Consider the following 27,572-nt stretch of genomic DNA (forward strand, 5'->3'; position numbering starts at 1 on the left):
ATAGATAGATAGATAGATATATAGATAGATAGATAGATACATAGATAGATAGATAGATAGATAGATAGATAGATAGATAGATACATAGATAGATAGATAGATAGATAGATAGATAGATACATTTCTTTTATTAGCCACACAGGGCTCAACGAAGATGGGACAAATACAATGTAGAGCTTTTCTTTTTGGGAGGGGGAAGGAAGGAAAAAAAAAAAAAAAAAAAAAAAAAAAAAAAAAAAAATTGGTGGTGTCGATCAAAAGGGATCGTAGGAAGGGAAAAAGGGGCAGTTCGATCAAAAGGGATCGAAAAAAAAGAAAAGGAAAGGCCGATCAATAGGGATCGTGTATCACACAGTAATGTTCTCGTGTAAAAAGAGGGGAGGACAGTTTAGGTTTAGCCGTGGAAGGAAAAGCCCACGGAAAAGACCACGGTAACCTTGGTCAATATTCTCATTGAAGAAACTATAACAGTAAGTGACTCTCTTTTGCCTTTTTGTTTTATTTTTTTTTCTTGTTCATAGGGTTATGCTCAAGATGGCTCCGTCGTTCACACGTGCCATCCTTGCTACATTCACCCATCTTTTTTTGAAGCATTCACTAGACAAGACTTCCCTTTCTACTCTCAACTTCCTCTTCAGGTGATACTTGAAGAAGTTGATGAGAGATTGCCCAGAGAGGAAGGTCTTTGTCTCTAGACCTTTCAGACGCGTCCACCATACACATTCTTTCGCCATAGCCACAAGTACGATGAAAATAGCTCTTCCTTCCCGTTTAAAGGAAGGAGGCGCGACAATATTCACGATAGACTCGGCTGATAGACCGACTCGTCCCACACGCGATAGCAGTTGTTCGACGTAAGCCCACAGCTCGGAAATGGTGGGACACTGTACGAGTGCGTGCAGAACGGTTTCGTCGCTCTGCCGGCATCTCGGACAGGTCGGCCCCGTGTTTCTCGAGCCATGCCTGTAGAGCTTATCCCGAACGGGTAGTGCTTCTCGATAGCACTGCCAGGCCAGGGATCTCTGGAAGTTGTCCATAGGTCCCGGCCCGAAGGTCGTCTTAAACAGGCGGGTCAGGTATTCCTCGTCGACGCCCAGGTTCGCCCCGAGATCGTCGTCGTACCTTCCCTCCACTAATCCACTATAGAATGCGTTAGTTGTGATGCAGTCGCTCAAGGTTGACCCGGGTTGTTGGAGTTGCCGAAGAGCAGCGCGACACTCGCGGTGCCATTCGCCCTTCCTCGGCCTCTTCTTGATCCATGACTGCAGTTCGGTCATGGAGACGAGCTGCGGGAAAGCGCGCCGCACAAACGGTGACCACACCTGTTCACCGCTGTCTACGTAGAGCCGGAGATGTCGCAGTCTCAGCGCGTGTCTGCGCATCATCAACCACGGCATGCCCAGTCCTCCTTTTAACGGGTGTTGGCAGCAAACGGATCGCCTAACCATCGGAACGCTTCCTTTCCACAAGAAGCGGAAGAGGATGCGCTCCAGTTTGGTGATGGTAGGGTCGGGACAAGGAACGACGGTCAGGCGGTAGTAGATGACGGACGCGATGTACGTGTTCGCCACCTCCGCCCGACCTTTCAGGGAAAGCTTCCTCTCGGCCCATTGCCGGGCTAGAGTGGCCACCCTTCTCGTTATCTCGTCCCAGTTCTTCTCCGTTTGGAGGTCTGGACCAAACCAGACCCCGAGCATCTCAACCGGACCGTCAGTCCAACGTCCCACGACGGAGGCGCTACTTGACGGCATGGGGTTGCTTCTCCAGGTGCCGAGCCGCAAGCCCACTGACTTATCCCGGTTGATTTTCGCTCCCGTTACCGCTTCGTAGTCTCTCAGTGTCTCGCCGACAAGCTCGATGTGCTTTTGGCTAGACACTATGACGGTGACGTCGTCCGCGTATGCCGACACGCTCGTCCCGCATCCCAACTCTCGCGGGATGCCCCTCAGCGTCGCCAGCTTCCGCAGTAGTGGCTCGAGAGTCAACACGTACAGAAGCGACGAGAGGGGGCATCCCTGACGGACCGAACGTGCAATGTCGAAGGGTCTTGATAGATGCCCATTGACGCGAACTACCGAACGGATGCCTCTGTACAAGGCAGCCATCCAGCCGCGGAAAATGGGACCGAAGCCGGCTGCTATGAGGACAGCCTCCAAGTATTGATGGTCTACCCTATCGAAAGCTTTCGATTGATCTAAATTGATCAGGGCCCCACCCATGCCAGGTTCCTTAACTACCCTCTCTATGATGTAGCGCATCAGATGGAGGTTGTCATGGATGCTCCTGCCCGGCACCGCGCACGTTTGCGCCTTGCCGATCAGTTTCTCGATGACAAGCGCCAACCGCTTGGCTAACACCTTGGCCAAAATTTTCAAGTCTGCATTGAGCAGAGTGATGGGCCTAAAGTTATCTATGACGTCCCCCTTGTTTGGATCTTTCTTCAGCAGCGTTACGGCTCCTCGACTCACAAAACCGGGAATGCTCCCGTTTTGCTGCCAGTTGCAGTACACCGCTACCAAGACGTCTCCAAACAAGTCTGGCTTACAGTTGTAAAGCTCGTAGGGCAGACCATCCAAACCCGGAGATTTGTCCCTCGAGCATCCCGCCATCGCGTCCCTCACTTCCGCCGCCGTGATGGCACCTTCGCAGCACTCCGCCTCTCTTGCCGAGAGTCGTGGCAGGCTGTGCAGGTAGGCACTGAAGTCCACCCTGCGTTCTCGCTCGCCATTCGTCCCAAACAGTCGAGCAAAGTGCCGCTGAAAGGCCTCACACATTTTGCTTGGCTCGAGCAGTTCGCGCCCCTGTTCGTCCACCAGAGACCGAATGGTGGCTTTGTTGCCCTGTTGCGCCTCCGCCACCCGGGCCTCTCGTGCGGCTCCAACACCTTCGTTTCTTAGAGCACGCATCCTAGCCCTGACAACGCACCCTTCGTGTTTGGCGTTGAAGTGTTGGTCAAGGGCCAACCTCGCCGCCAAAACGTCGGATGCGATGCCACTTCTAATTGCCTCTTCTAGCTTCTTAACTAGTTCACCCTCTACTCTGTTTCTGTCTATGGCTAGTGCTTTGCTATACCTAACCGCTTCTGCTTTTATTGCTCTCTTGAGGGCAAACCACCATTTGTTATTGATGATGGCTCCTGTCAAAGCCCTCTTTACTAACGTGCTAATCCGGTCTCTGAAAACTGGTCTCGACGGGAAAGACGCGTTTAGTTTCCAGTAACCGGAGCCCTGCCTATGTGTCTTATCTAAGTCTAGCGTACACGTCACAAGTTTGTGATCCGTGTAGCTGACTATGTGAAATTGTGGACACCCTATGCTATCTCTATCTACTCTCCTACACAGTATTCTATCTAGATACGATCTCGACGACCCGATGCGGTTTGTCCATGTCCACATTGGCGCATTCGGGTAATCGAGTCGGTACCTGTCAGACAGTTGAAAGCGTCTGAGCAGGTCTTTGAGGCATTTGCATCCCCGTCTATTCCTATCTCTGCCAACATAGTCTAGATGCGTGTCCAAGGTAGCATTCCAATCCCCCACTAAAAGTAAAGGACGAGACGTTCCTAGGAATACTTCTAGACGTCGAAAGAAATCCGGCCTACCTGTTAAAGGTGGTGCGTATACTGATATGAGTCGAAAAGCACACCCATCGCTGCCATCGACATCCAGAACAACCAATCTACCCTCCGGGTCTATGAATACTGTCTTTACTTCGAGATCCAGACTCTTGCGAAAGAGTACCGCCGTGCCACTACCGCCCATTCTCGGCAGACAGGGAGAAAAATAAATGTTAAACTGTCTGCCAAACATGGACGATAGGGCCCGCGTATCATGGAGTCTGGTCTCGCTTATGGCTATGATTTCTAGTTTATGTGACTTTATGTCATTTAGGAGGTACCCTTGTTTCCAAGGGGACCCCAAGCCACGCGCATTTACACAACCAATCTTGAGCATCATTTTGATTTGAGTGTTAAAGTTTTATAAAGAGAGTCACTTACCGTTTGAGAGTTTTTGTGTCTCCTCCTTCGGGTTTTCTTCGAGGAGATCACTATATAGTTTTTTCGCCAGGTATTTTTGGCATTTGCCAACTGCCTTTGGAAAAATAGATTTTAGTGTGTGGTGCAGGGTTGGTGTTATGTGTAGTATTTTGATGTGTTCTGGCGGTGTTGTGTATGGGTGGTTGCTGGTTTTTATGTCTTCGTTTGTTATGTTTGTTTTTGTGTTGATGTATTCCATCAACTCTGAGTTTTTTGTGTTGATGGCAGTGAGCATTGTGTGTGTACTTGCTTTTGGGGTTTTGTTGCTTGTGTTGTAGTTGTGTGTGCTTGTGTTGGTGTCTGGAGTGTTTTCGGGAGTTGTGTATCTCCCTGCTTTGTTTGTGTTTGCTTTTCTTTTCTTGCTCCTCTTCCTCCTTCCTTTCTGGGCTATTTGCCATTCCTCATTACTTTCATCTTCCGACGAAGGTTCTGAGGAATCGGAAGGGGGTAGGGGCAAATTGTGAGCGTCTGTGTGTGCTTGTGTGAGTGGTTGTGTTGCTGTTTTTGTTGGTGCTGATGGCTTGTTATTTGTGTGAGGTGTGTGTGATGTGGGGGAGGGGGAAACAGTCTTGGAATTTTCTTTCTTTTCCCCTGCTTCCTCACTTGTTGTTTTTGCAGATGCTGTTGTCTTCTCAGTTGCCAGTGTTGCTTGTGTTTCTCTTGTTTTGATTGTTGATGGTGGTGTTGGTAGTAGGGTTTTTTTTCCGGGTTTTGGTGGTTGCCCTTGTTGCTTTTTTTGGTTGGCGGCGGTTGGGCAACTGTCCTTGAGGTGTGCCTCGCTGCCGCATACATAACAACGTGGCCGCCTTCCTTCCACCACTACATATAACTTGTGGTCCTTTGCCAGTTGGATGTGTGTGGGGATCTTTTGGCACTCCTCTTCAGTGATATGGAGGAGGACTTCGACTTTTTTTCCCCCTTCCCAGTTTTTCTCCTCTGCAGTAGCAATTTCTAATATATTTGCCTCCTCCATTTCGAGGCATATAGAACCTACTATCCACTGTGTTTCCACTTGTGAAGGGACATTCTTTACTGTCACCTTCGTCACTCTCTGTCCAAGATAACTCGGTATCATCACCAAGTCATCTGTGTGGAGAGAGAGTGTTGAAAATTCCTTCGCTAACTGTTCGCTCTTAAAGCGTACTAGGACCGTGGCAAATTTTCGTCCCCAAGTAACATGACTTTGAAAGGGCCATATCGGTTTGAGACAAATCTCAATTTTTTGGGTGGAGAAACTCTCCGGTCGCTTCGTTTTCTTGTTGATAAGTCTGTATGATATGTGCTTCTTGTTTGTATTTTCAATAATTGCTTTTGGTATGTGTATTTGTACAGTGTCACCTTCTTTCGTGAGAAGGGATTTTGTGTCATTGATTTGTTTTTGGGTGAATGTTAATATTGTTCTTTTTTCTTTCGTTGCATCGGCAAAATTTGTTTTTGTGATGCTGGCAGATATGTTGTTTGTGGCGTTTGTGGTGTTGTTTATCTTGTTCGTCTTGTAGTTGTTGATGGTGGTATTGACAGTGGTGTTGGTACTGCCAGGTTCAAAGGTGGTGGTAGTGGCGGCAGAGTTTGTCGAAGTAGTGGTGGTGTTGGTGTTGAAGGTCGGTGTCCTGTTGTTCTTGCTGTTGTTATTGTCACTGGTAGTAGCAGTGGTGAGGACAGTGGTCGTGTTAGCAAGGACATTTGTGTCGTTGTCGTTGTTGTTGCTGTTGTTGTTGTTGTCTTTGTCGTTGTTGTTGTTGTTGTCACTGGTGACGGTGGCAGGCAAGACTGCTGTAGCAGCAGAGTTTGTACACGTGATGGTGGTAGTGGTGGTGGTTGAGGCAGCAGCAGTTGACTCAGAATCATTGCTCTTCTTCATCACTTGTCTGCGTTCATGCGGAACGGCATTAAGTGTTTTCGCCTCTGGCATTAGGAGCGGGAAGTCGGCCTCGTTGAAAACCTTAGCCATATTCGTTTTAAAGAATATGGCTAGGAACGAGGAAGATATGTTTGAATTTTTGGAAATAAGGCTCTAAATAGAGCTATTTCCGATTTGAAAAATATATGTTCACGAAGTATTTTGTGTTATACACAACTTATACAAAATTTTAAAACAAAATAGGTCTTTTAAGAGGTGAAAAATGCAACTTACATGGGAGCCGATGTGTCTACCGTCCGTCCATGATGATAGATAGATAGATAGATAGATAGATAGATAGATAGATAGAATAAATTAAGATTAATAGATAGCCATCTGTTCAATTTATGCTACGTATGTTTCATAGCATGGGAACCATGGTCACTGAGATCCCCTCAAAGTGATAAATGAGTGATATATATATATGTGGTATAGATACAAACAGTGTGTGGGCAAGCCCATATGCACACATATAAACACATATAGACATGCGTACGCATGCACATACACACACATACACACACACACATACACACAGATACAGACACAAATGCATGTGCAGATAGGGATACACATCATAGAAGGACAGAATGGACTAAGCAGAGTAGGAGGATATATGTGGATGGAAAGGGTCACTGAAGAGGTCACAGATGTGTGATGGAAAGTTTCTAGCCAATGGACTAGTAGTAGTAGTAGTAGTAGTAGTAGTAGCAGTAGCAGCAGCAGCAGCAGCAGCAACAGCAGTTGGATATGGGTACCCTGAGCGAGTCTCCTCTACTTTATAAGTGTAGCGTATTATTGTGTGTGTGCATGGCTCTTTGTGTATGGTTTATAATCTTGCAATAATGAAGGGATGTATTTATATTTTTATTTTACTTATGCAATTGTTTTAAACGTCCACTTATTACCAACTTATTTTATTTATCACATATGTGAATGCTTGTTTATACTTTAGCATGTTACGTAATTGTAAGACCTTGAAAACAATTTGCAAACAATATTCTGTCTGCTTGTTTTTATTCTCTCTCTCTCTTCCCATTTTATTCCCCCAGCTTTCTCCCTCTCCCTGCCCTCTCTCCCTTCTCTCTCTATCTCTCTCTCTTTCCATTTCATTCTCCAGCTCTCTCCTTCTCTCTTCACTCTCTCCCCCTCTCTCTCTCTCTCTCTACCCCTTTCCCTCTCTGTCTCTGTTGTTGGTTTAATATGATATTCCTATGAGAAAGCATTTCCTCATTTTATCTTTTTTTTTTTTTAATTCTAACAGAGACATATTCAAATTTGGTTAAGAATGTTGGAAATTAGACAGAAAATGTTTTGATATATCTTTAAAATATTTTCAGTTTCTGAGGAGCTCTAGAACAGGATGAAATCATAGTTTTTTTACTAAAGCAAAGAAATCTGCTAAACACACACACACACATTTACATATCACCTCATCCTGAATTTGATATTATGAAGTTCCAATATATTTACAGCCATCTCAGACACCATCCCCATAAGATCCTTAAGGAAACAATTTCATATGATTAGAGAGAAGAGAAATTATAGATGTTTCAAGGAGGACATTTGTAGGTCAGCAATAGCACACACCATGGGAAAGTAGTTTTAGCATCCCTAAGTTTGTCGGAGTACACATGTGGCCTACATTCCCAAATAATGTGGTAGTAAGCTTCTATTAAAACCAATGAAGAAAAGCAGCAAAGAATGTCTAAAGCTACCATTCTACTTAATATTTGTTTCAAATTTTGCACAAGGCCAGCAAGTTCAGAAGAGGGTGTAAGTTGATTATATCAACCCCAGTGCTCAACTGGTACTTATTTTTTATTGACTTCAAGAGAATGAAAGGCAAAGTAGACCTTGGCAGAATTTGAACTCAGAACATAAAGACAGATAAAGTGCCTCTAAGCATTTCGTCCAGCATGCTAATGATTCTGCCAACTCATCACCTTTCCATTCTGCTTAATATTGTACAAAGAACCCAAACCTAAACCCTGACACCAGGTTGCAAGTAGCAAAAGATGCAAAGTTTTGAAATTATCATTATCATCACTTAACACCCATGTTCCATGGATTGGACAGTTTAACATGGATTGGCATGGATTACACAGTTTAACAGAATCCAGTGGACGTGAAGACTGTATTATGTTCTAATGTCTGCTTTGGCATGGTTTCTATAGGAGGATACCCTTCCTATTGACAACCACTATCCAGTGTGTACCATGTATTTTTTCATAGCACCAACACTAGTGTGATTGCCATGAAACTTGCAAGACTAAAATCCCCTTCAGCTAAATATGACTAGAGTAGAGAGGCAGGCAACTTTATGCCAGGATATGAGAGGTCAAGATATGAGAGAAAGGGCCAAGACAGAGCAAGTTTCTTTCTGTAGAGGGGCTACTCACATTATAGAAGAGAGAATTGGGGTGACTATGGCAGAGTTGGAAATAGATAAAAAAATTACAGTGATGAGGTGTAGAGAGTGGCTGTATAACTTTTAAGTTAAGAAGGATAGAAGTTCTCCATGGCAAAAAAATTTTCACATTTTAAAATGGCTAATGTAAATGTAATGGACCAACTGGCAGAAAAGGGAAAAAAAGGATTTCCTCACCAACTGAAAGGAGATATGGTTCTGATAAAGATGCAACTAAACATTTACTCCAAACTCCTTCCATCTTTTTTCTCTGAGCACTATTCCTGGAAGGTGTCATGGCGGGTAGAATCCACAAGCACCTCCCCTGTAGAGTCCAATCAAAAACAACAGTCATTACACTTTCAGGCTGGATTCCCAAGCATGACCAACTGAGATTATGGATAGTACCCATCCATTTCATTCTTGGTCTACCCCTAGGTCTCCTGCCAGATGACTCAGCTTGAAAAATCTGTTTGTGATTCTTTCCTGGATATCTTATGGTTTTGTGGGTGATGGAGGCATTGACTTCTCTAGAAGAATTTAGGTTCTGTAAAAAAACTGGTATTCAACAATGTGTTTGGTTTTATTCTCTTTAAATTCTTGCTATTTTAATATTGTACATTGGTTGTATAAATCTTCATAACCTGTGCTGTGTCTGGAAGCAGGGTCACCTTCTGGACAACCTTAGATTTTGAGTTGATCAAATAGTTACCAGTAATATACTGTGTAACATACTAGGATTGATTTACTTTCTCTCCAAATTAGTGACTTTACACTAAAGTTAGTATATTTCATCTGAAACCAATGAAGGAACCCCTATGTGATCACTCAGTTTGCTAGAAATAGCAGTTGAATCTTCAATAGCTTTCCGTTTGTAAAATAAAAATGGAATACATTGAACAATTTAGTACCTGCTATAAAAAAATGATATGATCATCATGGTTGACCCAGGGCTAAAAATCAGTTTTTGTCTGTCATTTTTCCTTTGTTTTCTCTTTTTCAGAGACAATCCCTTTTGCCGATGTCATAAAAATTTGCTACCAAGATGAACCTGACACAAAGAAAACAAGTTCTACCAGTAAGAAAGTCAATTATTTTGGTAAGACAAAAGGATCCCCTAGTATAAAAAAATGTGCTGCAGACTTGACAGATGATACTCCTGTTAAAACAGAGCCTGTCAATGACTCCAGGGACAAGCTCAGCTCTGTCAAGCATAGTGTTGAGGACAGTGAAAAGATGGTTGCACCAGCAGTGGAGGATCTTAAGTTAATTGATAGCAACAGTCAAACTTTAGTGCTGTCATATATCAAACATGGTGCAAACAGGCGCATGTTCATCTCAGAAGAGAACTTCACAATGGAACCACAAGAATCACAAGAAGTACTTCAGACAGTGAAGGAACGCTTGAAGAATGGTAAGTGAAGATTTACTACTATTATTACTATACTACACAGTTACTGGTATAAATATCAAACTTGGTGTTTTACACACACACACACACACACACACACACACACACACACACACACACACACATACACATGTGCATGCACACACAAACATCTACATGCATATAAAGAGAGTCAACAATTAAAATCCAGAGATGCTCAACATAGGAAACACGAGTGGCTGGATTGGTATATATATATATATATATATATATATATATATATATATATATATATATATATATATATATATATATATATATATACACACACACACACACACACACACACACATGGTCAACAGGTGTGATCCAGAGATGCTTAACCTAGAAAACAAATAGTTAGTGCTCAAATGCTTTGAACTTACACTCCAAAGTCTTTATCAAGTATTAAGTCCGTGGGGTAAAGAGTAGCTATAAGAGGAATCCAGGTGAGCTGATATGGAGATAGTGATGCAAATAAGCATGTTTGTGCTTCAGAAACAAAATATACATACATATACACTTGTAAATGTATATAGAGTGCAGGCATGACTGTGTGGTAAGAAGCTTACTTCCCAACCACATGGTTCCAGGTTCAGTCCCACTGAGTGGCACTTTGGGCAAGTGTCTTCTATTATAGCCTCAGGCCAACCAAAGACTTGTGAGTGGTATTGGTAGACAGGAACTGAAATAAGGCCATCATGTATATATATGTGTGTCTGTGTGTGAGTGTATCTTCATGTCTGTGTTTGTCCCCCACCACCATCACCACCACTTGATAACTAGTGTTGGTGTGTTTACATCCCTGTAACTGAACAGTTTGGCAAAAGATATCAATAGAATAAGTACTGGACTTTAAAACAATAAGTACTGTTGAAACTTGAAGAAGTTGATGAGGGACTGGTCAAAGAGGAAGGTGTTTGTCTTTAGCCCCCTTCAATCTCGTCAGGCACAAGACTTGAAATTTTGTTGGGGAGGAAGCCTGTCAATTTCATCAACATTAGTGCACAACTGCACAACTCAGAATGCAAAACCGGATAAAAAGCTGCTAAGCACTTTATTCAGTGCGCTAATGATTCTGCCAGCTCACCACCTCAATGATGATGATGATGATGATGATGATGATGATGATGATGATGATGATGATGATGATGATGATGGTGATGATGATGATGATGATGATGATGATGATGATGATGATAATAAATGTCATAAAAGAGTTAGAACCAGCGGAGAGCTACAAATACCTAGGGGTAATTGAAGGGGACAATATCAAGCACTCAGTGATGAGGGAAAGGATCAGAAGAGAATGTTATCGCAGGGTGAGAGCAATACTGAAGACAGAGCTGAATGCGAGAAACAGGATCGAAGCGATCAATGCTCTAGCCATACCAGTCGTGACTTACAGTTTCAACATCGTTAACTGGTCAATTACTGAAATATGTAATGTTGACAGAAAAATACGAAAACTGTTGACAATGCATAGAATGCACCACCCTAAGGCAGATATAGAACGTCTTTATCTGCCAAGAAAAGAGGGAGGCCGAGGACTTCTACAGCTGGCATTATCAATGAAGGTAGCCACAATTGGCCTAGACACCTATCTGAAAAACTCTGAGGACTGGATGCTAAAACTTGTCTTAAAATATGAAAGCATGAAAGCATCTTACTCAGTAACAAAACAGGCAAAGGAATATCTAAGTGAATTCCAATTGCAACAAATTCAAGAATTAGACGAACTAGAAACACCTGCAGAAAAAGCTAAGCGCTTGAAAACCCGTGCTAAAATTGCTGCCTTAGCTATTATGACTGAAAAATGGCATGGAAAACCTCTCAATGGCAAATACCCAAAGAGAGCGAATAATGCAGATATTGACAAAGCCCTTACCCACCAATGGTTAATGGCCTCTGGCTTGAAATCAGAAACAGAGGGGTTTATCATAGCAGCCCAAGATCAATGCCTACCTACAAAGAACTACCAGGCCAACATATTAAAGAACGGCAGCTCCCCATTATGTCGTATATGCCAACAACAAAATGAGACCATCGATCATGTTGTCTCCATGTGCAGTCTGCTTGCGCCTACAGAGTATCTCAACAGGCATGATAGAGCTGCACAATATATTCACTGGGTAATAAGCAAAAACCTGGACTTGCCCCATGATAAAAACTGGTGGGAACACAAACCACCCCCAGTACTTGAAAATGATCACATTGCACTCCTCTGGAACTTCACCATTCAAACTGACAGAAAGATAGACGCAAATAGGCCAGACATCATACTGAAAGACTTCAGACAAAAATCATGCCTCCTCATTGATATGACTGTCCCAATCGATATAAACGTATCTGTCAAGACCTACCAAAAACTGAGCAAATATAAAGATCTTGAAATAGAAATTATCAAAATGTGGAATCTGAAGACGAAAACAATACCTATTGTCATAGGTGCCCTGGGAATGACAGCGAAACAGGCTGATTACTACCTAGCTCAGATACCAGGAAACCCCAAAATGGCTGAAGTTCAAAAGATAGTGCTCATGGGAACTGCCCATATCCTACGTAAAATACTGTCTATGTGATCTCAAATTTTAAAGCAAACACATAATTTTCTTATGGTTTCTTAAACATTCACTTGAACAAAACTGTACAAATCCAAATATATGGAACCCTGGGCATAACACCTACATGAACTTCTAACTTGTTGTCTCTTGAGGTCTCTGGGTGAGACTTGGATCCAACTTGTACAAATGCAAAACAAAAGTCAAACATAAAATAATAATAATAATAATAATAATAATAATAATAATAATAATAATAATAATAATAATAATCATAATAATCATAATCATCATCATCATCATCATCATCATCATCATCATCATCCAAACTAAAACTAGAACAGCAACGGACCATGATAAAACGATGGCAAGAAAAGCCCCTACATGGTAAATGCTGGGCTAAACTAAATGCGAAAGAAATAGACAGAGAAAAATCCCAGCAATGGCTGAGAAGCTCAGGACTCAAAGCAGAGACTGAAGGATTTTTAATTGCTGCACAAGACCAGAGCCTCCCCACCAGAAATTACCAAAAACACATAATGAAAAGAAATATAACAAGTAACTGTATAATATGTGGAGATGGACAAGAAACAATAAATCATATTATCTCTGGCTGCCCAGTCCTGGCTAAGAAGGAATATATTCACAGACACGACAGAGCTGGGACCTATATACACTGGAAGCTATGCCAACACTATGGAACAACAACAGAAAAAAGATGGTATAAACACATGCCAGAAAAGGTCACAGAAAACGAGAAAGCAACCATACTCTGGGATATGCCAATACACACAGATAGAGAAATTAAGGCAAATAGACCAGATATAGTTGTCAAAGATCATGAAGAAAAAAAAATACTTTCTAATTGATGTATCAATACCACCAGATGACAACGTTTCTCTAAAAGAAATGGAAAAACTTTCAAAATACAAAGACCTGGAAATAGAGATAACTCAAATGTGGAGTCTAAAAACAGAAACAATTCCTATCATAGTAGGTGCCTTAGGTATAATAAAAAAATATTCAGACAAATACATAACAAAAACACCAGGACTTACAAATATATATAACATACAGAAAATTGCACTACTGGGTACTGCACACATTCTACGCAAAACACTTTCAATACAGTAAACATAAGAGCACCACAGCAAACCACAGCACATACCCAAGGCGCACAGAGCTGCGCTCGGTAGTGAAGTGAAAGCACGTTATAAAAATAAAACTACTGAACAATAATAATAATAATAATAATCTTTTCTAGTATAGGCACAAGGCCTGAAATTTCAGGGGAGGTTATAAGTTGATTGCATCAACCCCAGTGCTCAACTGCTACTTATGTTATCGACCCCAAAAGGATGAAAGTCAAAGTCGACTGCAGTGGAATTTGAATTCAGAATGTAAAGATGGATAAAATGCCGCAAAGCATCTTGCCAGCATGCTAACAATTCTGTCCGCTCACTGTCTTAATTATGGTAATAACAATCCTTTCTACTAAAGGCACAAGGACTAAAATTTTGTGGGAGGGGAAGTAATCAATTACATTGACCCCAGTGTTTCACTGGTACTTAATTTATCGACCCTGAAAGGATGAAAGGCAAAGTCAATCTCGGTGGAATTAGAACACAGAACATAGTGATGGGCGAAATACTGCTAAGCATTTTGTCCAGAATGCTAACAATTTTGTCAGCTCACCCTTTTAATAATAATAATAATAATAATAATAATAATAATAATAATAATAATAATAATAATAATAGCAACAACAGTGATAATAATAATCCTTTCTACTCTAGGCACAAGACCAGCAACTTTTGTTGGTAGAAGATAGTTAATTACATGAATGGAATGAGAGCAGTATTGGAAAAATAGTACCTTAGCAGTGAGTGGGGAGAGCAGAGTACAAATGTAGAGAAAAAAAAGCATCCCAGATTGGGAGGCTGTAGAGAGGATATGATGAGAGAGAGAGAGAGGCTGGAGGGTATCCTTAGATCGATAGAGAGAGTAGAGTATGATTGCAGTGTATCATCTCTGGCAGATAAAGTATAGAGAGAGGATTCTAAGAGAGAGAAGCAGGTAAGGACCAGTGGGTATGCAACAAGAGAGAGAGAGAGAGGGAGAGCCTACCTGGTCATGGGGAAATATTACCAATTGTGGAAACTGGTGAGGGTTGAAGACAGGAAAGGTATCTGGGCATAGAAAATCTGCCATAATACAACCTTATGCAATTTGTACTAACGTCTCCTTCATTAGACACTCAACTTGGCTTGCGAAGACCTGTTGGGGCAAGCAAAGGCGAAATCATGATGGCACCTGTACCAGTGGAGCACTAAGAGCACCGTTCAAGCATGATCGTTGCCAGAGCCGCTGTCTGGCTTCTGTACGGCACGTAAATAGCACCATTTGAGCATGACTGTTACCAGCGTCGCCTTCCTGGCACTTGTGCCGGTGGCACATGAAAAGACATTTGAGCGAGATCATTGCCAGTGCCGCTAGATTGGCTCCTGTGCAGATGGCACTTAAAATACACCATTTTGAGTGTGGCCGTTGCCAGTACCGCCTAACTGGCCTTCGTGCCGGTGGCACGTAAAAGCACCCACTACACTCTTGGAGTGGTTGGTGTTAGGAAGGGCATCCAGCTGTAGAAACTCTGCCAAATCAGATCGGAGCCTGGTGTAGCCATCTGGTTCACCAGTCCTCAGTCAAATCGTCCAACCCATGCAAACATAGAAAGCGGACGTTAAACGATGATGATGAGAAAGTTGACATTAAAATAATGATGATGATGAAATTAATATGTATATATAGTGATATACACAAACACACCAGTAAGTTAATGTTCAATTTCACTTCCAAGAAAGTGTTAAATATGCAAATTATTCTACCCAATTTACTCTAGCCATTAATATCAGTGGGTTTATAGGATGTGTCTCTGTGGATAGTTAAGTAAGATACACAGCTACTAATGAAACATCAAGCAGATTTGAAACATGCAACATATACAGCTGTCTGCAAACATACTGTGTGTTTGTACTCATTGTAGCATGTAAATGTTGGTTAAAAATCTATTGACATGTTTAAAATACAATGAAACTAAACACAGTTAACACACTAGTAGTTTAATAAATATAAATACAGAAATATATAAACATGATGAATGCCTCATCTTGTCAGATGATAGCTGTTTCATATTCAGCCTGATTGTTCTGATTTACTTTCATCTTTGCATGTGCACAGATATGGCTTTTCATGTCACGTAACCCATCACAATAGGACTTTATAAAATACAAAATGGGTCAAGAAATAAAATGATAGTGAAACATGTATTTTATCAAATTTAAAGAACAAAAACATGTGCAACACTTTTGCCACTTTCTCTGTTACCATAGTTGGTTCCAGTGACAAGTATTGTAGGATGACTGCAAGTTTCATCAGAACATCTTTCTCCTAGAAGAGCTGCCTTCTCTGTGGCTTTATGAAAAATAATGGGAGCCTTCTCTACCCCTAAGAAATCTATTTAACCCATAGATGGGACCCTGATAGATACTACTGTCCTGGGTTAGAATGGACTTGGGGGTATTGGTAGTTAAGGGGTGATTCCACACTACCCACAACTCCAGAACCCCTGAACTGGCATCCCACCAATAGATGCAGTTTAATGCCATACTCAGGACAAGCATACATGCATACATACACTCACCTATGCAAAGAAATAAGCATACATGCATACTGATTTGATCTTTTTTTTTGTCTTTTTTCTATTACAGTTCAGCGACCTCGTAAACTCATGGTTCTAGTCAACCCCTATTCTGGAGCAGGAAATGCCTCAAAGATACTTTCCTCTGCTAAGTCTATATTTGAAATTGCTGGAATAAGCTGCGATATCACAAGTAAGTAATCAAAACCTCTCTCCTTCACCTCTTACTCTTCCTCTCCTGCTTTCTTCACCTTTTTAGCATTTGGTAGTAATGGGTCTGTTCTTTCCACTCCCTCTTTTCTATATTTCATAAACTTGGATATCTTTCGTTTTCCTCTTTCTTCTGTCTGTAACGGTGCATGGCTTAGTGATTATGACTCATGATCATAGGATTGTGGTATTGATTCCTGGATCAGATAATGCATGTCATTCTTGAGCAAAACACTTAATTTTATGTTGTCCCACTTCACTCAGGTGGCAAAAGAGAGTATTTCTATGATGGATCTTATCCTATCCAGCAGGGAATATATACACCACAGAATCTGGAAAACTAGTCCTATGAATCTGTATGACTTGGAAAGAAGCTTTCTCCTTTATTTCTTCTGTTTCTCTTGCCTTCTTTATAACTTACTGGCCTGTATATTTCCTCCTTTCACACTTTCTTTTCTTTCCCTGTTTTCCTTTTATTTCTTCCTATTTCCTTTATTTCTTTCCTTACTTCTTTCTTTCCATCTTTAATAGTTTGCTTGTTTCTAATTTTACAGATTTTTGTATTTGTTTTCTTCTCTCTTTCTTTCTCTTTTTAAATTTATGTCTTTTAGTCAGCCTTTCTTCTTTTTGCCCCTTATATTTTTCTATCTCTCTATCTTAATATCTTAATTTTCCCTTTTCCTTATATTTTTCTAGTTTTATCTGAAACAAATGACCTACCAACTGTTATACAGAACAAGGATCTAGCTCAATTCAATGGGTATATATATAACTGATTATTTTTTATCATTATATTTATAACTGGACATTGCAGAGACAGAATAGGTAGAGCAGACAAAAATTCTTGCTGGAATTGACTTTATTTTGATAAATTGAGTTTCTGTTACTAACATTCTCTGCCAAAAATGCCATGACCTTGCACTTATATTTGAAATACTTAAGGGAGAAGATTGTCAATACCTGTAGAATGTCCAACAAAATTGTTTGCAATATGCAGTTAAGTCCCTTCACATTCAGATTTCAAAAACGATTGTGGTTGACATTTCCTGTAGTAGAAATTATTAAAATCTGTAAAAAGAAGGGTAAAGACCCCCTTGAGTCATGAATGACCACAGGATTGCACCTAGAAAGTTACCCTCCGAAGCACAAGTCTGGACAAAGTTGTTTATGGAAGACCAGCAGTCGCCCATGCATACCAGCCTCTCTTCTCCAAGTCACCGATATTATCCAAGGGAAAGGCAAGGGCCAATACAATTTAGCACCAGTGATGTCACAACTCATTTCTACAGGTGAGTGAACTGGAGCAACGTGAAATAAAGTGTCTTGCTCAAGAACACAACACACAGCCCAGTCCAGGACATTAAACTCACAATCTCACAACTGTAAGCCCGATGCTCTAACCACTGAGCCATATTAGTACTATTTAAGGAACAAGCTAGTAGAATTGTTAGTGCATCAAACAAAAGGCTTAGCAGCATTTCATATGGCTTTTTATGTTCTGAGTTCAAATTCTGCTAAGGTCGACTTTGCCTTTCATCCTTTCAGAGTCAATAAAATAATTATCCGTCAAGTACTGAGGTCAATGTTATCAACTTGCCTCCTTTCTTCCAAATGTTAGCTTTGTGCCAAAATTAGAAGAAATTATCATTGTCACACATATTATTATAAGTCCACTCTGTGGGGTGATTGGTATTAGAAAGGGCATCCAGCCATAAAATCCCTGCCAAAATAGACAGTGATACCTTGTGCAGACTTCTGTCTAGCCGGCTCCTGTCAAACCCTCCAACCCATGGAAAACGGACATTAAATGATGATAATAATGATGATGATGGTGACGATGATGGTGACGGTGACGATGACAATGATGATGTGCAGGTATGGCTGTGTTGAGAAGTTCACTTCCCTACCACATGGGTTTGCATTCAGTCTCACAATGTGACACTTTCTGTGACAAGCTTTCCACTATAGCCCCAGGTGGCCAAAGCCTTTTGTGTGGTACCAGTCGAGCCCTGGGGTCAATGTATTCAACTTATGCCCTCCTTGAAATTTCTGGCCTTGTGCCAAAAACTTAAACCAATATCTATTTATGGTCCTTTGCTTTCTGAGTTCAAATCACATCAAAGTTAACATCACTTTTCGTTCTTCCATGAGTAATAAAGTCTTAGTCAAGTGCTTGTGAATATCTTCAACTATTTTCCACTTAATTTCTAGCCTTCTGCTAATATTAAAGCATTAGTTTACATTTTAAATACAGACATTCCTAAGGTCAACATTGTTTTCGACCCTCTAAAATTTATGATGTTGTATTCCAGTTAATTATTAAAATATGTCGACTATATTCATAAAGAATTCTTGTGCAAGTGTTATAAATTATTATTGTTTGATGTTACAGTGTAGTAGTAGTTGGAGGAGATGGTTCAGTAAGTCAAACAGTGACTTGCCTGATGCAAAAAGTTCAGAAGGATGATAGCATTGAAGTAGATGATCCACCATCAAATCCGGGAAAGCAGTGTCCCTTACCTATTGGAATTATACCTGCTGGTAAGTGCAAAGCTAAAGCCAATGTTATTTTGATTTTGATTTTATGGCAGCATGATCATTCCACAGTCTTAGACATTAAATAAGAGTTTATATATATCTCCACTTTAAGGTGGTGAGCTGGCCAAATCATTAGTATGCTGGGCAAAATGCTTAGCAGCATCCTTCTTTATGTTTTTAGTTCAAATTCCACCAAGGTCAATTTTGCCTTTCATCCTTTCAGGATCAATAAAGTAAGTACTAGGTAACTCTAGGATCAAATGTAATTGACTTATCCCATCCTCTGAAATTGCTGGCCTTGTGCCAAAATTTGAACTCAATATATATCTTCACCTTAAGGCAGCAAGCTTGCAGAATCATTACTGCACCAGGAAAGATATTTAACTGCATTTCTTCTGACTTTATGTTCTGAGTTCAAACACCACTGGGGTTGATTTTTGCCTTTCATCCTTTCAGGGTCAATAAAATAAAGTACCAGTTGAATACTGGGGTTGATGTAATCAACTTACCTCTTTCTCGAAATTGCTGGCCTTGTGCAAAAATCTGAAGCCAGTATATATCTCCACTTCACCAAACTTTACCTTCTGCTTACTGTATTTGATAACAGAAGCTGTAAGACACCCAAATGGATTACAAAAGAACATCAAAGCCTTTTCACTAACCACTTAAGCCTTTTGATACCAACCTGCCCAAGACTGTCATTGCTTCTATGATACAAACTTCTTTTAAAGTGATTTAGATTAAAACATTCCATCAAACTTTCATGTTAACTTATGTTCCAAACATCAGAGGGATGGGATAATTTGCAGGAATCTACTATTAAGGATAGGAGATATGATTGCTTGATATTTTATCAAGGATCTAATGCAGTTGCTTAGCATCCTGGGAGATGATGCCATGACAATGGAAATGATAAAACTTGCATTGTTGGAAACAAGTGCCTTATGGTAGTTGTAATGGCATAAGAAATAATATCAGTGGAATGTAAGAGACCTAATTATAGATTGGATGATAAGCTGGCAGAATCATTAGCATGCCAAACAAAATGTTTAGTGGCATTTCATCCATCTTGATGTTATGAGTTCAAATTCCGCCATGGTTGAATTTGCCTTTCACCCTTTTGGAGCCAATAAAGCAGGTACCAGTTGAGCACTGGGGTCAATGAAATTGGCTAGCCCTATCCCTCCAAATTTCAGGCTTTGTACCTATAGTAGTAGGGAATTAAAGGAACTTATTGTTTATATGCATTTTGCTCTATTTATTATTATTCTATATATATGTATATATATATATATATATATATATATATATATATATATATATATGAAGGCGCATAACTCAGTGGTTAGAGTGTCGGGCTCACAATCATAAGGTAGTGAGGTATGTTGTGTTCTTGAGCAAGACACTTTATTTCATGTTGCTCCAGTTCACTCACCCGTAGAAATGAGCTGCAACATCAATGGTGCCAAGCTGTATCAGCCTTTGCCCTTCCCTTGGATAACATCAGTGGTGTGGAGAGGGGGGGGGGGGGGTAGTATGCATGGGTGACTGCTGGTCTTTCGTAAACAACCTTGCCCAGACTTGTGTCTCAGAGGAGAACTTTCTAGGTGCAATCCCATGGTCGTTCATGACCAAGGGGTGGGGTTGTTACCCTTACCCGTGTGTATATATATATATATATATATTCTTTCTTTCCTTTCCCGAGCGTCTAGTAACACAATCTGTATCACGTCCTCACGTTGTTGTTTTTTGTTGTTGTTTTTTGTTGTTGTTTTTTTTTTGTCTTTTTCCTTTTTTGAACTTATATATATATATATATATATATATATATGTATGTATATATATATATATATATATATATATATATATATATATATATATATATATATATATATATATATATATAAATGTTTGCAGCTGAAGATAGCTTTAAACCATCCTTTATATCAACAATATATACTGATGTAATGACAGATTGTGTATAAAGCTTGAAACACGTATACCACGATATCCTTTGTGTTCTGTTTTCAATTTACGTTTAATATATTCTTTCACCTCTGTCACTATCTGGCATATACAGGTGCTTATACTTATCAAGTATTACCTCTAAAACTTACAGTACCTATATATATATATGACAAGCTTCTTTCAGTTGCCATCTACCTACCAAATTCACTGATAAGGCTTTTGTCAATTTGGAGCTATTGCATAAGAAACTTATCCAAGGTGCCATACAATGGAATTGAACCTGAAACCACATGATTAGGATGCTAACTTCTTAACCATGCAGCCATGTCTGTGCTCATTGGGTGAAATACAATTCCATCATCAAAATGAAATATAGATTTCAAATTTTGGCACAAGGCCAATTAGTTCAAGGGAAGGGGTAAGTCAATTGCATCAACCCCAGTGATGATAGTCAAAGGGATGAAAGGCAGAGTCAGCCCTGACACAATTTGAACTCAGAATATAAAAGATGTGCAAAATACTGCTAAGCATTTTGTCCAGTGTGCTAAGGATTCTGCAACTCACCTCCTTCATCATCTAAATGAAATATTATAATGTATGAAACAGTTACTCCATCATGGTTAATGATGTTACATTCATAATGTAAATATTGAGTTATTTCAGGCCACCACTATATTTCATTCTGGGTATCACATAATTTTTACATATTCTCTTTTAGGTACTGGTAACATGATGGTAAAGATGTTACACGGCAATGATGATATCATAACAGCAACACTTCACATAATACGAGGTAAGTTCTCAGTTTTGTCTGTCTTACGATCATGTATCCAACATCCAAACCACTAAGCTTCATGCCTCCACATGGCTACCTCAGGTGGAGAGAGAAAGGAGAAAGAGGTGGTGAAGATGCAATTGAGGGTGCATACACCCAAGTTACAGGAAGTATATATCATCATCGTTTAACATCCGCCTTTCATGCTGGCATGGGTGGGATGGTTTGACAAGAGCCAGCCAGGCAGAAGCCTACACCAGACTTCTGTAACTGTTTTGGCAGGATTTTTACAGCTGGATGCCCTTCCTAACACCAACCAATCAACAGAGTGGACTTATTTATATATATATATATATATATATATATATATATATATATATATATATATATATATATATATATACATACACACACACACACATATATATCACAATATCAACCAGAATATTAGATGTTGTTATACTCCACTGGTCAATATGTAGTTCCTCGCATTGTTGTAACTTTTTAATAACACCACTCTATTGACTGGACAGGCAGACCAACATACACACTAAATGGAATGCTAACCATGTGGTCTTAGCTTCAGTCCCATTGCACAACCCCTTGGGAAAATGTCTTTTACTATGGCCCTGGGCCAACAAAGCTTGTGACTAGATTTGATAGAAGGAAACAAATATTGTTTGTACATGTATGTATGTGTGTGTGTGTGTGAGAGAGAGAGAGAGAGAGAGAGAGATTGTGTGGTGGGGAGTATGTGTGAGTGTGTATTAGTATTGTGTTTTTGCACCACCACTACTTGATAACCGTTGTTAGTGTACATCCCTGTAACTTAGCAGTTTGGCAAAAGCAACCAATAGAATGAATAAATACCTGAGTTACAAATAAGTACTGAGGTCGATTTGTTTGACTAAACCTTTCAAGGTAGTGTGGTGTCCCAGTATGGCCACAGTCCAATGAATGGAACAAGTAAAAGATAAAAGCTATTTCTGGTATATCACAACTATTAAGAACACATATTTGAAGTAAATTACACTGCATAACACAGCTGTTGTCCTTGGGTAGCAACTGTTATTTCCCATTTGCTTACCCCTAGAGAGTATGAAAAATGGTTAATATTTCCTTCAAACTTTGTTTTTCTAACACTTATTCAAGCTCCAAAGAATTCCTCTCAACACATGGCTATGATGCTCCCACCACTTCTTCTCATGATCAGAGCTGCATATATTGCCAGCCACTAAGGGACATGCTCAAGTGGTTAAGGTCAAGCAACTGACGAGAAAATCTGTGGTATTGAACAGAATATTTGCTATAACAATATTTCTGCTTCAGTAACTCTGTGCTGAATCTGTCTGAAATGTAATGGAAAGATAGATCAGTTTCAAAATATTTATGTCTAGGTCACAAAAGCAAATTTTGAAGGGAACAATAGTCATTTCCTTCGATTTCTAGATAGAACCAAATAGGAAATAACACTTACTGACCAAAAACCAAAATAATTAAAATTTTGTTACACAGTGTTATCTACTTGTATTAGCATAATTACTTCTATCTCCCAGTTCAACTCATACTACTATCATATTTCTAGTATTTCTTACATCATTCTCTTTGAGCAATATATGAAAACTATTTATTTTCACAACACTAGTATGTATGCATCTTCACCTACATCTATTGACATTGATGATAATTAACAGGATAACAACCTAATGAAGTGATTAATCATAGAGACACCATGCCTCACTCCTTGTTATCCAATAGCTTTAGCAATATGTCTAATCTATTCAGTGGTGTTCTGGCAACTCCTTCAATCATTTTTCTGCCTTCTTCCTTTTTTGTGATGCTTCATCCACCAAATACCAAATAATTTAACCTAATTTAATATAGTTGTTTGCTGATTTAGTAATGGCAACACAGTCACTAATCTAATAAAATTACAAATGAAAGTTACGCGTCTCTGAAGATTTGATAATGTAATTTGATTATCTAATTTACATTACATGATTAGTAAGCATCCTTTGTTAATAAATGATTAATGTAAGATGGTGTAACTTAATATTTTATAAACAATCTCTCCTCTTGTTTTCTACATGTGTGTGTGTGTGTGTGTGTGTGTGTGTGTGTGTGTATGTGTGTGTGTGGTTACTGTAGCTGGCATTTCACATCTAGTTATTCGAATTTCACATTTTCAATCATCACACTGTATGATGGCAAGTGGGGACATAGAATTCACATAACTAGATGTGAAACCCCTGTTGCAACAAACAAAACAGCTCTTGCCCCTCAGCATTGCATGCTGTTTTGAACTGTTCACCTGTACCTACATGTACTCTACACACATGCACACACACTCACACACACACACATACATGCACACACACATTATACATATATCTATAAATAATATACATGTATATATTATATATAGAGAGAGGGTGGAGGGAGTGAAGGAGAGACAGATATATATATATAACGGAGACGCGTAGATATGTGCTGCATCCAGGAAGTAAGATGGAGAGGAGGTTCTGCGAGGTTCCTCACAGGCAAAGAACACAGGTACAAGATTTTCTGGGCAGGGAACACTGACGGGGTCGGGGGCGTAGGAATACTTCTAGCGGAGAAATGGGTGGATAAGGTAATCAAGGTCGTTAGAGTAAGTGACAGAGTACTTAAGATCAGACTAGTGCTTCATCATAGATTAGCTACTGTCATCTCAGCCTATGCACCTCAACCGGGGCTACCAGATGGTCTGAAAGACCAATTCTATGACACCCTCTTGCAAACTACCTCATCGACGTGTGACAGGGACCTTCTCTTTGTGGCTGGAGACTTCAACGGTCATGTTGGACGTCGTGCTGGAGGCTTCCATGGCATACATGGAGGCTATGGCTTCGGTTCCCGCAACGAGGAGGGAACCAGACTGCTGGAGTTCTGTGATGCAACCGATCTTATGGTCTGCAATACCAACTTCAGGAAACCTGCCAGTCACCTAGTCACCTACCGCTCCGGCAGACACTCTAGCCAAATCGACTACATCCTCGCCAGAAATAGGGAAAGAGGGCGGCTTATAAATGCCAAAACCTACCCTGGCGAAGAATGTACCCCACAACATAGATTAGTAGTTAGCGACTTTGGGATCAAGGCAAAATGGGTGCCCAGAATTAGACAGGCTTGGAGGAGAAGGGTATGGAAGCTTAAAGACCCTGCAAATGGACAGAGACTTAGAGACAAGTTACTTGAAGCATTTAATGAAATAGAAGGGGATATAGCATCATACAACGTGGAAGACAATTGGAGATTTCTGCGGGACAACCTGTTGAAAGCCACCGACCAGATTTGTGGGTGGTGTAAGGTCCCCTCCCGACCCAGAGTAACGTGGTGGTGGAACAAGGAGGTAGACAGGGCTATTAGACAAAAGAAACAGGCTTGGAAGGACTGGAAGAACGGTAGTAGCAGGGAATTGTACCAATGTGCCAGAAGGGAGGCTAGGCGACAGGTTTATTTAGCCACAGGGGAAGCAGATAAGGAAAGATTTGCCAATGTTCTGCGCCGTAAGGACCAAAGACTCGAGGTATTTCGTGTTGCAAGACAGTGTAGGAGAGAGAATAGTGATGTTGTAGGAGAGAAATGTGTTCGCATGGATGATGGTACGCTTGCACTAAATGAGGATGCAAAGAAAGAGGTCTGGAGATGCCACTACGATAGATTGCTTAATAAAGAGAATGAATGGGAGAAAGAGAGCCTGCCATATGTCGACCCAATAGAGGGACCAGCTATCCGAGTTGATAGTACCAGGGTAGATAAAGCAATTAAGAGTATGAAGACCGGGAAAGCCCCCAGCCCATCAGGAATCACTGCAGAGATGCTCAAAATATCTGGCAGTGTTGGCTATAGCCTAGTCACCCATATTACGAACCAGGTGATACACGAAGGAGTCATACCCAATGACTGGTGTAGCAGCATCATAGTCAACTGCTACAAAGGTAAAGGTGACGCTTTAGATACAAATAATTACAGAGGCATCAAGCTGTTAGATCAGGTTATGAAAGTTACAGAGAGGGTCATAGCCCAACTAATTAGGGAGCGAATCAATTTAGATGAGATGCAGTTTGGGTTCGTGCCAGGTAAAAGCACTACTGATGCCTTATTTCTAGTGAGACAGTTGCAGGAGAGATACCTAGCTAAGGATAAACCTCTGTACCTGGCTTTCATTGACATGGAGAAAGCCTTTGACAGGGTCCCCCGATCCCTTATCTGGTGGTCAATGAGGAAACTTGGGATAGAAGAATGGTTAGTGAGAGCTGTGCGAGCCATGTACAGCGATGCTGCCAGTAAGGTGAGGGTTGGAAATGAGTACAGCAATGAATTCCGGGTAGAGGTAGGGGTCCACCAAGGTTCCGTCCTCAACCCCCTCTTATTTATCATAGTCCTCCAGGCAATCACAGAGGAGTTCAAGACAGGTTGCCCCTGAGAGCTCCTCTATGCTGATGACCTTGCCCTAATTGCGGAGTCACTATCAGAACTAGAGGAGAAGTTTCAGGTGTGGAAGCAAGGTCTAGAATTGAAGGGCCTTAGAGTCAACCTAGCTAAAACCAAAATCCTAATAAGTAGGAAGGTAGATAAAACACAAACCCCTTCAGGTAGATGGCCCTGCTCAGTATGTAGAAAAGGAGTAGGTAGTAACTCTATAAGATGTACCCGGTGCAAGCTATGGACACATAAGAGGTACAGCAACATCAAAGGCAGGTTAACTAGCAAGTTAGTTTTTGTTTGTGGCAGATGTTCAGGTGCAATAAACACTGTAAACAAACAGGAAACAACTTCTATCTCATTCCAGGGTGAAAAACTAGAGGTAGTCGATAGCTTCCGCTATCTGGGCGACCAAGTTAGTAGTGGAGGTGGGTCCGCTGAAAGTGTAGCTGCTAGAATAAGAATAGCCTGGGCAAAGTTTAGAGAGCTCTTACCCCTGCTGGCGACAAAGGGACTCTCACTCAGAGTAAAAGGCAGACTGTATGACGCATGCGTACGAACAGCCATGCTACATGGCAGTGAAACATGGGCTGTAACTGCTGAGGACATACGTAAGCTCGCAAGGAATGAAGCCAGTATGCTCCGTTGGATGTGTAATGTCAATGTGAATACCCGTCAGAGTGTAAGTATCTTGAGAGAAAAGCTGAACATTAGAAGCATCAGGTGTGGTGTGCAAGAGAGACGATTGCGCTGGTATGGACATGTGGTGAGAATGGATGAGGATAGCTGCGTGAAAAAGTGCCACACCCTAACAGTTGAGGGAACCCGTGGAAGAGGTAGGCCCAGGAAGACCTGGGCTGAGGTGGTGAGGCAAGACCTTCGTACATTGGGCCTCACCGAGGCGATGACTACTGACCGAGACCTTTGGAAATGTGCTGTGCGTGAGAAGACCCGGCAAGCCAAGTAAGATCGTTGCCAGTGCCCCTGGACTGGTTCTTGTGCGGGTGGCACATGAGATGCACCATTTTGAGCGTGGCCTTTGCCAGTACCGCCTGACTGGCTCCTGTAGGATTTTCGAGCGAGATCGTTGCCAGTGCCCCTGGACTGGCTTGTGCGGGTGGCACATAAAAGACACCATTTCGAGCGTGGCCGTTTTCATGCGGGTGACACGTAAAAGCACCCACTACACTCTCTGAGTGGTTGGCGTTAGGAAGGGCATCCAGCTGTAGAAACTCTGCCAAATTAGATTGGAGCCTGGTGTTGCCATCCGGTTTCACCAGTCCTCAGTCAAATCGTCCAACCCATGCTAGCATGGAAAGCGGACGTTAAACGATGATGATGATATATATATATATAGAGAGAGAGAGAGGATGGGCCAGATAGATAGTCAGACAAATAGGTATGTGAGTAGGATAGTTTGTAATTAGGTAGGTTGTAGGTAGGTTGTAGGCAGGTAGATAGATGTCTATATACACATATATGGTGAATATTTATATTTTCAAAATTTATCTGAATGATTTTTTTTTTTTATCATAAAGAAAACTCCAGGCTATATTTTTGTTTTCTTTTTTTGATTCTGTC

The 27,572-nt window shown here is 40.9% G+C and overlaps 1 protein-coding gene across 1 annotated transcript in view; it reads left to right on the plus strand.

Annotated features, from left to right (window-relative positions):
• LOC106879156 (ceramide kinase) overlaps positions 1 to 27,572 on the plus strand; it is a 64,632-nt gene that overhangs the window by 8,948 nt on the left and 28,112 nt on the right. Inside the window, exons 2-6 of the mRNA XM_014928595.3 lie at positions 9,350 to 9,760; positions 16,104 to 16,226; positions 16,940 to 17,003; positions 18,636 to 18,784; positions 21,468 to 21,542. Of these exons, the coding sequence (XP_014784081.1) occupies positions 9,350 to 9,760; positions 16,104 to 16,226; positions 16,940 to 17,003; positions 18,636 to 18,784; positions 21,468 to 21,542 (822 nt within the window). The remainder of the gene's footprint in view (positions 1 to 9,349; positions 9,761 to 16,103; positions 16,227 to 16,939; positions 17,004 to 18,635; positions 18,785 to 21,467; positions 21,543 to 27,572) is intronic.

Source organism: Octopus bimaculoides, chromosome 7, assembly GCF_046866305.1.
Source record: "Octopus bimaculoides isolate indiv1 chromosome 7, ASM4686630v1, whole genome shotgun sequence".
NCBI lineage: Eukaryota > Metazoa > Mollusca > Cephalopoda > Octopoda > Octopodidae > Octopus > Octopus bimaculoides.